This window comes from Etheostoma spectabile, chromosome 20 (genome assembly GCF_008692095.1).
Source record: "Etheostoma spectabile isolate EspeVRDwgs_2016 chromosome 20, UIUC_Espe_1.0, whole genome shotgun sequence".
NCBI classification, from domain to species: domain Eukaryota; kingdom Metazoa; phylum Chordata; class Actinopteri; order Perciformes; family Percidae; genus Etheostoma; species Etheostoma spectabile.
In genome coordinates this window covers 18,697,054-18,710,997 of record NC_045752.1, presented here as the reverse complement: position 1 = coordinate 18,710,997, position 13,944 = coordinate 18,697,054, and the positions used below count along the sequence as shown (strand labels likewise).

General features: G+C 41.3%; 1 protein-coding gene across 3 annotated transcripts in view; it reads right to left on the bottom strand.

The window, feature by feature from the left end:
• Positions 1–13,944, bottom strand: part of trappc12 (trafficking protein particle complex subunit 12) — a 36,064-nt gene that overhangs the window by 5,715 nt on the left and 16,405 nt on the right. For all 3 annotated transcript variants that reach the window (XM_032500124.1, XM_032500126.1, XM_032500125.1), the window contains exons 4-8: positions 11,913–12,026; positions 7,498–7,636; positions 3,671–3,783; positions 3,332–3,404; positions 1,746–1,819 (exon numbers count right to left, since the gene is read on the bottom strand). In XM_032500124.1, the coding sequence (XP_032356015.1) occupies positions 1,746–1,819; positions 3,332–3,404; positions 3,671–3,783; positions 7,498–7,636; positions 11,913–12,026 (513 nt within the window). The remainder of the gene's footprint in view (positions 1–1,745; positions 1,820–3,331; positions 3,405–3,670; positions 3,784–7,497; positions 7,637–11,912; positions 12,027–13,944) is intronic.

The window sequence follows — 13,944 nt, the reverse complement described above, 5'->3', positions numbered from 1 at the left end:
GCTATGTCTTTGTACTTTGGTGTTTTGGATGTTTTTGAACTAAACAGTAAGGCTAACAAATAAAACTCGTACTTACAACATGATGAAGTTAGCAGATTTATGTTTATATGTTCGGGCCGGATTTATTCAGTTTAATATATCTCACGGTCTCTATGAATCTATCTCAATGACTGGTTCAAAGGGAGGGACTAGAAATCCAGTCTGTTTTTTTTATTTGTTTTTTTATTTTTTTTATTTCAAGAGTGAATTGCTCCAGAATATAAATACAGATTGTTTACTTTTTTTTTTTTACTCATTTTGTTGGCAACCGTTGTTGTATAATCACAATATTACACTTCAGTGATGCGCCTTCTGGACAAACGTATTCCCTCTCGTGTAAAATGGCTTAAACAATCAATGTTAAACGTTGATGCAGTTTTAAATGTTTTATTACAGCGAGACACACACGTCTCTGCTGACTGAGGATCACCTGTGGGAGCAGAGCCGAGACACACCCACCAAACCAGAGGAAACATGTCTCAAATATAGACTTAGAATATTTGCCTTAGCACACCGTTTCACACCGTTCTGAGATTGAACCATAGACTGTATATATCATTAATAATAGTATATTAATATTAATTAATAATATACAGTCTATGGATTGAACGTATCCCGGCTCGCTCACTCCCTGTGGGGTCGAAGATCAGCTGTTCCCCCTAGCGCTCCCTCTGGAGCCCTGGAGAACGTCCGTTGTGTAATCTGGATGCAGCGTTTTTTGTTGCATCTACTTTTCTTTTTGCATCGCTTCTGTATTTGCAGCGTGTTTGTGTATTTGGCTGCTTTGTGTGTATTTGCAGCACGATTGCTAAATTCTGTGCATACGTTTTGTCAAATTAATGAAGTTGTTTTCTTAATTTACTCGTGTTTTGTCCATTTTCATGTGTTTTCCTAAATTGCAGGGCGTTTGCCCTCTGTCTGCCACGACACTAGAACACCACAATGTGAATGGATCCACGGCTAAAACACACGCATTTCCTCCCGTTTAAGTAACATTTGCTAAAATCTAGGAAATTATTTTCAATATATTTTAGTTGGAACCAATGGGCTTGGGGCCGAGTGCCACAGACAGGGTAGGGAACTCTGAAAGTATTGTTGGTTTCTATCTTTTAATGAGAAAAACTGAAACAGCCCCCTCATGTCTACCATTCAGCTTTTTTTCCAGAGTTACAATACAGTGGCAGGGTAACACTATTTAAGTGCTAAATGATTTGAAAAGTCAAACTGTTGACTACACAACCCAAGAAGTAAATTTTAAGTTTTCAAGATTGGTAGTATATGTGCTACAACATGTAAAACTACTGAAATGGAATGGAGAGTTAGACATATTGAAACTCAAATTGAGCCAAATAATTTAAAAAAATACTGTAATCTCAATTCTCACCGTTAGATGGCACTGTGGTTCTCTCTAGAGTCTGATCAACTCTACACCCCAACACACTCTCTCTCTCTCCCTCTCTCTCTCTGACCAAGAATCCAATTAGTGGTCAGTCTGGGGGGATTTCACTGTGAATCCTCCACCAGTCTGGCATCAGAGATCTCTGAGTCTCTCTCAAACACACACACACACACACACACACACACACAAACAACACACACACACACACACACACACACACACACAACACACACACACACACACACACACACACACACACACACACACACACACACACACACACACACACACACACACACACACACACCTTCATCAGCAGTAGACAGTTGGCCATGGAGTACATGACCCTGCTGAGGCGAGACCTCCACAGCTTAAGAGACCCTAAAAACAGGGAGAGAAGAAGAAGAAGACAGATGGTTTATATCTTAAAGGGTGACTTCCTATTTTCATTCCACCTGCTTTTCTGGGCGTCCCACTAACGTCACCCTTTCCCCGCACTCTTCCATCCATTGCTCTTATCCATCCATCCCTCTCATTAAACCTCCCCTCCACACCGGGGTTTATTTTAAGGCGAGGTGGTGAAGAACACACTGCGGCACACTCTGCTTTTCTATTTTCCCTCAGACAGTGCACCCCGTGGAAGAGTTAGTGTTCAGGCCTATTAGTATTCATTGCTGCACACGTACTTGTGTGTGTGTGTGTGTGTGTGTGTGTGTGTGTGTGTGTGTGTGTGTGTGTGTGTGTGTGTGGTGGTGTTGGCGAGAGGAGCTAATCACTCAGTAGGGGTCTGATGTGTGAAGGCAAGGCCCTGCGTTATTGACTTGACTGTTGACTGTCTGTGTGGGTAGAGAGGAGAGACAGAGGGCACAGCTATTACACTGCTTTTAGAAGTGGGAGAACCTGTCAGAACTGGCGCACCCTCACACATACACCCATTCACGAGTCACTCTGACAATTTTAAGCAAGTGTCTTGGTACAATTAGCTCAACTTCACCAAGTGGCTTGCTGTTGTTCATCACCGCGAATTAGCTGATTAAATGGCTTGTAGTCTCTTTAAAAAACAGAAACCTGACACACAGCCTTTGGACAAGTTTCTAAATTAGTGGTCAGAGCGATTGTAAACAGAAGTCTCAGAGAACACTGCATTATTAACATATATTGCTGAGTTGAGAAAGTCTAAGAGAAGAGAAAAAGCATTCTATTTACATAAAGCTGATGAATTTCAGATGAAGGTGCATGCCTATTTCCCCGGCACACTTGCAGATATGAGTGGTTTGGAATGGATTGATCTGTATTGATCTGTTTGGTGTCGAGGGCTGAAGAGACTGTTTGATATTCTGCGCGGGTACCGAAGCAGTGAGGTGCTAAACACTTTTAGAGCACTGCATTGGTGTGTTTATGTGGTTGAAAGTGTGAGTATGTGTGGCCGAGGTATGCTGCAGTCCTGCACCAGGTGTGCTTCTGACTCAGAGTGTGTGTGTACGTGTGTGTGTGTGTGTGTGTGTGTGTTCGTGTGTGTGTGTGTGTGTGTGTGTGTGTGTGTGTGTGGTGTGTGTACCCACTGGGGCACATGACCTCATTCTCCTCCCACCGTGTGATGCAGTCTGGGACTGTGGCCAGGTCTGGAGCCAAATGTCTGTGTGCGTGAGCATATGTGTGTCGGTGTTTATTTGTGTGAAGGGAGAATATGTGTGTGTGTGTGTGTGTGTGTGTGTGTGTGTGTGTGTGTGATTGTGTGTGTGCGTGTGTGAGCATGTGCGTGTGTGTGTGACCATGTGCGTGTGCGTGTGTGTGTGTGCGTGAGCATGTGCGTGTGTGTGCGTGAGCATGTGCGTGACCATGTGCGTGTGCGTGTGTGTGTGTGCGTGAGCATGTGCGTGTGTGTGTACTTACCTTCCCTGTTCTCCTGTGTTAGGGTGATCATGCTGCCATCCTCGGCCAGGCCTTTCTCCAAGTTCTCCAGAATCTGTTAACAGGAAGGGGAATAAGTCAAACTTCAGAGGGTGAAGTAGCTTCAGTGCCAGTACTGAAGGCTTTTAATGTATCTGATTTGGAATCCACATATTCAATAACTCTAAAATCCAGATATATTTGGCTGTTTCCACAGGTGGGCTGAAGGGTTTGTGCGTGGTTTTCTGTGGGTGTGTAGTTTTATTGTGTGAATACTACAGGGTATGCATGTCTTCATGTTCATCCAGAGGCTGTCTTCATGTGTGTGTTGTGTATACTAACGGCGAGGCAGACGGTTTTGAGATTGTGCAGGCGGTCCAGAGCCTCCTGGGGCTTGGCCAGGTACTGGGGAAGCTCGGCATGCAGCAGCCGCATGGAGAACGGCACCATGGAGCCTGGACAGGAGGGAGGGAGGGAGGGAGGGAGGGAGGAGAGATAGCGGAAGGACAAGAAGAAAACAGGAGACGGAGGGAGAAAATGTGTGAGGGAAAAAGGGGGGAAAAGGGTAGAATGAGGACATAACGGGAGGGAGAGAGAGAGAAGAGAGGGAGGGCAGAGAGAGACAGAAAGACACAGAGTGTGAGATGAGAATATAACCACATCCATCCATCCATCCATCCACACACAGACAGACAACCCTGGAGGCAGGAACCTACAGATGGCATTGAGCTATGTATGGCTGCTTATTAAACCCTCTCATCTTGCTCTCTCTGTGTGTGCTGCACAGCTCCATCACTCATCTTTCTGACACACACACACACACACACACACACACTGACACACACTGACACACACTGACACACACTGACACACACACACACACACACACACTCTCTCTCTCTTCAGGTGAGTTCCCAGGCTTTGATCAGAGTCTCTTTGATATTGTCATCAGACCTGAAGCTCAGCTAGCTGGTCCATCTCTGGCTGCCGCTTCTGCCTGGATAATTTCCAAATGGATGTTATTGTTTTACAATCCAGTTCGGTGAACTTTGACATGCCAATTTGTGCCTCTGACCGATAGGACACCACCATGACAGTTCTGACTTTAAAGAAGAGTCAAGTGTGTCCAAAACAAAGGAAGCTATATAAATATAAGTTGCACGACATCATCCAATTTTACACGTTGCCGGGGTGTAGACGGTGTCGTGAAACAGGAGTTGATGGTACAAATATGTTCATAGAATGAACTGTTGACTTATTCTCCGGCAAGTTGGTTGTGGTCTATTCTTGTGGATGGCTAGTGAGAGCGTGTTCCCGGCTTGCTGGCATGTTGCTGTTGTGGTTAACTTGCCAGTTGCAATAGTTCACTTACTATCTGCAAATAGTCACGACCAGGGCCCTAGCTAACACCAAGAAACAATAGTATTTCTGTTTCAGGGCACCTTTAAGATGTGAGACCTTTAGATTCAAGTTTAGATATTTAAACATTCTCGGGACTACCTGTCTGCCGCAGCATGTCCTATCTTGTCAGATTATACTCAACATGTCAACGATTCGAATCAATATCTTTCTTAATACTATTATAAATTGCTACACATGGTTTTCATCAACTAATTCAAGCAGTCAGGAATATATGAACTCCCCTTTTTATTGGATATGCTCTTAAAAAAAAACACTTGCTGAATGTAGCGGAGACAGCAGACAAAGGCAAAAACTAAAAAAAGCAGCGACTGTAAAATCAAGTATGCGATGCAAAGACTCATTTCAACACCCCTCATTAATACTGTCCATACATACTGTACATATACAGTATACACATCAGCACAACAGACAATGTGGACTAAACTGTGGATCACTTTTCATTGCTTTGACACAAATGTATTCAAAATCCACATCTTTTAAAATTCTTCACTCAACTTTCTTCCCTCTACCACCACCAAAACTAACAGTCCATTTTGCAAAAATGTAAAATTTATGTTCAACACAAAATTACTTATGAGACTGCAATTGGCTTTATTCTGCCACATCTACATCTTAAAAATGAGTAGTAAAAAAGATAAACATAAAGCCCAAATTGGGACCTACAACACTAAGCGGCTCTTTTCATTCCCCGATTACCTCTTTGAAGACAGGTGAGGAAAGAAGGCAGGTAAGGCAGAATCCAGAAAGTTGTGTAATTGTATGGGACAATGTGGCGCTTCACTGTTCTCTTCCAGTCACAGACTGGTTGACAGCCCATCCCAGGATGGTGTCACTTTCCTTTCCACATTACTCTCTGTTCCTCAACCCCATTGAGAAACAATCAGTTACGGATGGGGCATGCAGGAGTATTGCTAGGATGTAAATGTGTGTGATGTAAATGAGAACTTATGACCAAAGGCAGAAAGTGTGTATAGTTAATATGTATAATACATTTTGTATTGCATTACTGGAATTACTTTAGTTTCATTTATTGCAAATGGAATTACTCTCTGCAAACAATTGCAAAAGAAATAAAGCCTATTAAAGCATAGTGCAGCATTTCTAAATCATTTCTGTGACATTGACTGTAAGGTGGCACAATCCATGCAATAAAGGAGGACACTTCTGTTTGTTGTAATGGAATCTTGCTTTATACTAAGTAAATCAATAAAAGATAAGACAATAGTGATCCTTATTGTAATGCTATTAAGTAACAAAGTGTTATGTTGGGAGACAGAACTGTGTGAGACTTAAAAAAGTGACTTGTGATAAATACAGTCACAGCACAGGATGTTGTTTACTTCACTAATGTGTTTACTGTGTTAATGGACTGAGGATGGGAGGAGGATTCGGTTTCAGCAGAATCCGTGGATCAGTGGATTCAGTATTCGGCCGAACCCCAAAAATCTGGATTCGGTGCATCCCTAGAAATAAATGTCCCCAGTCTATTATGCATGTTCATCTTTTTGTCGGGCTGACATTAAACCAGTAAACTGTTTGTGCGGAGGCCAAAACTCTTTCATCCAACTGAGTAAAAACAGCAAGGACCCCTTTTCAAAGAAGCTTGGAAGGTTAGCATTTGACCACAAGTTCATTATTCAACCTGTGAGAAGACTGATGTATCTTTCTTACAGCATTGTTTAAAACATGAAACAAATCAAGACCAAAAGTAAAGTATTAAGATACAGCAAGAAAATTGACATGGGTATATGCTACTTATCAGGCAAGTGGCATTCAGATTTCAACATTTCTGGACTCAAAATTGAACTCAACTTTTCATTTGGCAAACAAAAACCTAAAAACTGTCCAACATTGATTCCTTCTCGAGCACCAAGTCAATCCTAACTTTTGTGTGAGTGATACATGGGCAGAGTCTCTTAAAGGCATTCAAAGAGGGCGATCATGAGTAATAGATAGTCGATGCAAGCGTTGGGCCGGAGAAATGTTCGACTTCTGATGCCACGCTACTCGTGCCAGTTTGTCTGCGAGCACCTAGCAGGGCACAAAGCGTTTAAATTGAGCAATGGAAAGTCAATCGTTGGTCTCTTTAGAAGGCTGTGCCGTGTAGCTTCAAGTGTGCTTTTTGTACGACTATGTATGTCTGTTTGTGTGTGTGTGTGTGTGTGTGTGTGTGTGTGCAGCTGTGTTTCTGCTACTGCCTTCACTGTGGTAGCCTGAGGGGCGAAGCAGATCCAAAGTAATGGGAATACATTAGAGAGCAATTCATGCAGTGTAAAAAGAGGAAAAACAAAACCAAAAGAACTGCTGGAGACAAGTAGAGTTGTTGGAGCTTCTCGACGATACAGTCTAATATCAAGCTCCTGGCAGAAACTTTCCTTTGAATATTTAATAGCACAGTGCTGGTATACTTGTGTATCCTTAAAGAAATATGAGTAAAATGCAAACTCCTTTTGGACAGCAGCCTTATAACACATTTAAAACTCATAGATAAGAGTTTTAGAGCAGCTTTTTCAGGCCTATTCAACCTTTGGGTCAGCCTTCAAAGAGAATTCACAGAGCCGCTTTTGAACAAAAGAAATATGAAAAGAGATATGAAACGATACATGATTTTACAATGGAAGACTTTGTAGATTAAAGTTTCTGGGATCACTACCAAAAGTGCTCCTCCTATATCAAAGATCCAATAATGGTGACTCCAAAGGACAGAGGGTGGTATGGTTTAATATGAGCTGAGTGTGTGTATATACCTCTCCTCCCAGGGTAAACAGTGGGGTAGTACTCATAGTAGAGGTCTGGTTGATCCAGGTTGCCAAAGGGCTCAAACTCCAGTTCAGCGTTTTGGAAGAGGTTCAGCTTGGTAAGGAGGGCCAGCCGCACAAACCAGAGCTGGAATACACAGAAACAGCCCCATCTATTTGTTAGATGAAGGGATAAGACGTTATCCAAAAGAAACAATAAAAACACATCATGTAAATTCTCCTATCTCGCCCGGTCACAGCTGTACCGCCCTCTGTCAGTTAACAGTCAGGGCCCTATTTTAACCATCTAGGTGCACGCTGTGAAGCGCATGGTGCAGGTGCGTTTAAGGGGGGGGAAAGAATCCACTTTTGCCATTTTATCGGCGGAAAAAAGGGTCCGTGTGCCAGGCGCATGGTTGAAAAGGGATTACTTAGTGTCTCAATTAATCATAGGAGTGTTTTGGGCGTATCATGAAATAAACCAATCAGACTGTGATCTCCCATTCCCTTTACTGTACAAGCCAGGCGTATTTGTGCCTTGGCGCATAGCTATTATGATGACGGATTTGCTAAGCAGGAAGGAGAGATTTTCCGGAAAGAAACTGATCTGCTTGTGCGTGATGTGAAAGCGCGCCAGCTGAGTATATCCTAATGTTATTTGACAATGTAATATTTTCGTTTTGAATTCTTTGCATGTAAACGTAAATATGCTGTATTTTATATAGCGCTTTTCTAGTCTTAACGACAACTCAAAGCGCTTTTACATAGTACAGGAAACATTCATGGGGCGGCTGTGGCTCAGTGGTAGAGCGGTTGCCTGCCAATCGGAAGGTTGGTGGTTTGATCCCCGCCCCTGCAGTCATTGTCGAAGTGTCCTTGGGCAAGACACTGAACCCCTCTACCGCTGAGCCACAGCCGCAGTTAGTGTGCTGCTGCGCTTCCCTGTGTGTGTGTAACAAGCATAGTGTGCACGCGCTGTGCACAAGCCTAGGCGCATTTTACTAACGCGCTGTTGAAATAACAACGACATGCTACGTTACTGACCAGGTGTTTGTTGGTCAATAGCTGCGATCACTTTTCGTTGCCTCAAGATAGCAATACGCCAAGAATGCACTTGAACACACCTCCCTGTAAGACCAGCTCGCCCATGGGCGCAGGTGCATTCGCTATTTAAACGACGTGGGTGCTGGACAGGAAATTGACAACGCTCTTGCGTTGGGCTTTGTGCTGCGCCAGGTGCAAGATAGGGCCCTCAGACTCTATTTCTGTGTTTTTGTGTGTCTATTGCCACATTTCCACGGCATGGTACATAAGGGTGGGAATCACCAGACGCCTCCCGATACAAAATCATCATGATACTTTATTATTGCGATTTTAAACATTTTGAAATATTCTGCAATATATTGCAATTTATAACCTTTTTTCCCAAGTTCAGATTTTTCCAAATTTCAAATGATGTCCCCAAAAAGAAACTTTGTCAACCTCTTTTTTATCTAAAACTATACATTTCTCTGTTTGTTGATATCACTTCAATTTTATTGTTGAAAAATACAGACAAACTGACCAACACATATATAATAAAAGATCCATACTTGGCACCTGTGTATCAATGCAGTATTGCCACTGAAAATATCGCAATCGATTTTTACCCCTAATGGTACATGACAGAATCCAGCGAGAGCGGTATTGCGTTAAAGATGATGTCATGGCAGTTTCACGTGCCAACGCTATGACGAGGAGCTAAGAACCCCGCCACATTGACGGGGTACTATCTGCAGTAGAAAAGGAAATCTAGAAATGTACCTGGAACTAAGTGTGAGTGGAGGAGAGGAGTGGAATGGAGCTCAACACAGTGAAAATGAAGCATTAGCCTTTTGACTTAATTAGTCCCAAAACTGTAAATATTTCCCAGTTAATTTGGCCAGAATCCAATTATACAATAACATGCTCAATAATGTAATAAAACGTTGTGGCTTTCATTGTACAGTACATTGATAACATTTGAATCTTTAATGTAATACATCATTGGGGCAGTATTCATTAAATGATCTCATGTTCTTAAATAATTAAAAAACAACATTATGGGGTTGCAATCCTGACGCAATGTTTTGTTCCAAAGCCATTGGATTTCTCAAGGCTACTACTGATATTGATATGAAAGACTAAAGAATCTGATGATTTAATGTCCAGTATTCATTTTCTAAACATGAACAAAGGCTAAGGATGCCTTGAATGTATTTCTTTTTAGAATTGTGACCAAGATATGTACAGAGCTGGACATTTTATGTTTGAATCCAATGAATGAAAACTTCACTGTGTTTATGCTGTGTAGAGCTTCTGCACATGTGGAGAGCACAGGCTGTTCCAGGACCATGTGGTGCTGTCATGAGCGTCTGACAGCACAAATGCACTTGGACAGAAGCCAAGTTGCGTGCAGTTGTGTCCTGATGTGATAGAGTTGGGGATGGACTACCTCCCAGTGATACAACATGGAAGGATCCAGAAGCTCCTGAGCAGCGTGGCAACCCCCCAAAAACTGTTCTCTAGACTTCTCTTGACTTTGTAACACCACAACATCTTCATTAACACGGAGTCTCAGGTGTCGGGTGCGGCTGCAACGCTACTGGTGATAACAGCCGGTGGTGGAATGTAACTAAGTATATTTACTCAAGTACTGTACAAATTTGAGGTACTTGTACTTAACGGGTGTCTTTTCTTTTCATGCCACTTTCTACTAAAGCCCGACCGATGTTAGCGGCCGATATGAGGCATTTCCCGAACTATCGGTATTGGCATTTATAATGGCCGATAAACAAAACAATATATACATTTTAATATTCATTTATTAGAATCATTTGATTATAATGATGACAAATAAATGGTTCTGAATATTTAAAAAATAAAATAAAAACGGACGGTCAACCATGTTATAAGGGTTGGCTTTGCTTAGTTTGTCCACCAGAGGGCGCTCTACAACGTCCCTGTTGGTAACACTCCGATTATTTTTTTTGTTACGGTGTTTTTGTTCAAAGGACTTTAAGTTTCATATCTTAAGTTTGTATTTTAATACGTCTTATTTATTAGAACTTTAATATATTTTGATGTTCCTCTGTTTTGAGAATACAAAGACTTTGTTGGACCGCCAGACTACTTGACATGTAGGGAGAAGCAATATTTCTGCCATTCACCTGTAAGATGATAGTCGGATCTATCTATATGTATATTACACGTCCACATTTAGGACTTGAAGTCCTAGTCCTATACGACTTCTAGTCTGTTCAGCGAAGTGCAAGTTAAAAAATATGCAATACCTGTACCAATGCTCTGACTTTGATACAGGTTCCTAAACTATAAGTTTTTTGTATTAACAAACAGAAATTAGACCATTATAGCACGCATTTTTATTTTTCAGCTACTACGTGAGCCGTCTCTGTGTGACGTAGAGTTTTCCTGCGTGTCACTCTGACGTGTAACGTTAGACATCCAATCTCTGACATTTTGGAGCATGCTGTGTGCTTTTTGGCTCAATTTCAATACCTAAGGAACAAATCTTAACAAAAGATTTGTTCCTTAGGTATTGAAATTGGGTATTGAATGATGAGGCATTTTTTTGATACTCAATACTAAGGAGGCAATTCGGCTAGTGCCTAAAGAGTATTGAATTCGGTACGCAGCCCTAGAGCTAATGTCCTGTGGGGAGAACAGTTGGTGGTAAAAGGTTAACAGAGATGCCTATTAGTCATCATTTTGAAGAAAACACAACAAAACACAGAAAAAAAACCACATTAAACACATTTTTTAAAAAGGGCCACACATCAAAAACCTGGATTTGAAAACGGTGGTGTTTTAGAACATAAAGCAAGCCGTAATATGCAGCATGAGGCAAAAACAGGGTCGATTAACTTAAAGTCTCATACACTGAGCTTACCACAGGGGTGGCCTTCTTAATGAGCTCATGCAGCCATCCATCTTCTGGATGGAGCTCCACAAACCCAGCCATAAAAATGTGCTAACAGCAACACTAACAAATAGTTTAAAAGGACAGTAGAAAAAAAAAAATCCACTTCCGTCCTCCTAAAATGAAACTCAACATAGTATCACTCAAAAATAATTCTAAATGACCCCAAAAATGTAGTGGACTCCTAATACCAAAATAACAGCGTAACAAATAACAGATGAGATGAGAAATGGTTATACAATTTCAGTGAGAACATTTCAATACATAATTCTTTGAGTGCAAGCGCATTATTGGGTTTATTTTCAGCTAAGTGCAAAATCAACTTCATTTTTAAGTGCTCTTTCGGAATTAGATTGAAATGAATCTGTAGAACAAGACCTGCCTTGGCTTAGCTCTTCATCACCCTCCAACATAGCGAGACAGACAGATGAATGGACAGATGAAGAGAAAGTCACTGGCTTCTTACCTGCAGTGTGTCGGTGGTGTGGGAGGTTGGCTGGCCAGCCTTTCCGTATCCCTGACCATGAGCTGTCAGCAGCCGGCCCGTCAGATCTATCGCAGCCCGCCAGTTCTTACTGCTCTGCAGGGGAGAAAAGACACAGCACGCTGGATCTGAAACACAAGCCGTGACTGAGTGATGGAAAAATAGACGAAGACCTGGGGCTAAAACATATCAATGTGGTTCCAGCTATCATGGGCACAATCACACATCACTAACAAGGTGTCACTTCGGAACAACCACCTTGTTTCGGATATTCAAATGCATCTACTGAACCACCCACATGTTAAAAGGATAATTCCTGTGTATTACAACTTGGGTCTGATATATTATTCACAGTTTCAGCATTCATTTCTGAGTCTTGGGAACTTGGCAAAATTACAACACACTCTACAATAAGGTCCGATGGCAAAAATAAGTCTTCAACCTAAGCTTGACGGTTCATTCTTCAACTAGGAGCAGCAGTTTCAGACCAATCTCAACTCAACGTCCACCTACTCGCTTGTTCTGGAGCTTTATCACACAGTCCAGCACAAGGTTGGGTTTGGTCAGCTGCCATGGACATGCAGATGCTCAAACATTACATATTCCTAAGGCTGAATACAAAATCATTCAGACATCATAACCTATTTGTGTGTGTGAATTCTGAATGTGAAATGTTTGCTCCATAATAGATCCCAACCCATAACGGAGTTTTAAGGCCAATACCGACATTCCGATATATATTTAAAAAGATCAAATCCCGAAACGCGTAACAAAACATAAACAGATTTAACTAACATTAGTTATTACTAGTTATTTATGAGTTCTCACTAAAATATGACAATAATTTGTTTTATTGTCAAAACAGAACAGAGGAGAAAATATTGTTTCTCCCTACCGTTCAAGTAGTCTGGCGGTCCAACAAAGTATTATTATTCTCACAACAAAACAGAGGAACATCAAAATATATTAAAGCTCTGATAAATAAAATGTATAAAAATACAAACTTAAGAAATGAGGCTTAAAGTTCTTTGCAAAAAAACACAATAAAACAAACATAATCAGAGTGTTGCCAACAGGGACCTTATAGCTCGCCCTCTGGTGGACAAACTATGCAACGCCAACTCTCATAACATGGTTTACCGTTTTTATTTTTTTATTTAAATATTTATTTATCAGAATCATTTATTTGTCATTATAAATGATTCTGATGAATGAATATATCAATGTTTTTAATCTACCATTATAAATGCGGATACCAATAGTTTGGGAAATGCCTAATATGGGCCGATAACATCGGCCGGGCTCTACTCTATACTGTAGTGCCCTCAAACATTCCCACAATGGAGCAGAAAGTAGCAAAATAATGGACTAACTTTTCCATTGGTAGAACTGGGGCAACCGACTTTCTCAGTTGGTCGCATCCCTTTCTTTCTACAGCATTGTATTAATCAATGACTTTGCATGCTGATAAATATTTAATAGAAACCAATAAAAACCAATAGTTAATTTGCATACTTAAATAAGACGTAAGGATTGACAGAGAATTGAGCCTTGATATTTACTAAATATTTTAATAAAATTGCTATATGAATATTACTTTCATCTAACTGCTAAAGAGAAGTCGGGAGTGGCTCAGTGTTCCAGGTCCTGTATCAGCCCCTACAAGTTTTGTGTTTCTTACTGTTGTTGTGTATCTTCAAAGTTTCAAGCTTAATTTAAAAAAAAAAAAAAACTGTGCTATTGTTGCCTCACTGTTTGGTCCCTAACAAGGTTGCATTATCTTACATGACAGTGTTAACTCTAAACTGATACATGTCACATCTGATGCTGCAAAACAAAAGTCACTACATATGAAAAGAGTCAGGTGTGGGTGTAAGCGCACAAATGAGTGTTGACGCCGATGTGTGGAACTGCCAGCCATTGAGGCTGGAGGACAAAGCGCCCACTCACACAGAAGCATAGTGGACACACACACACACACGTGCACACGCACACGCACACACACACACACACA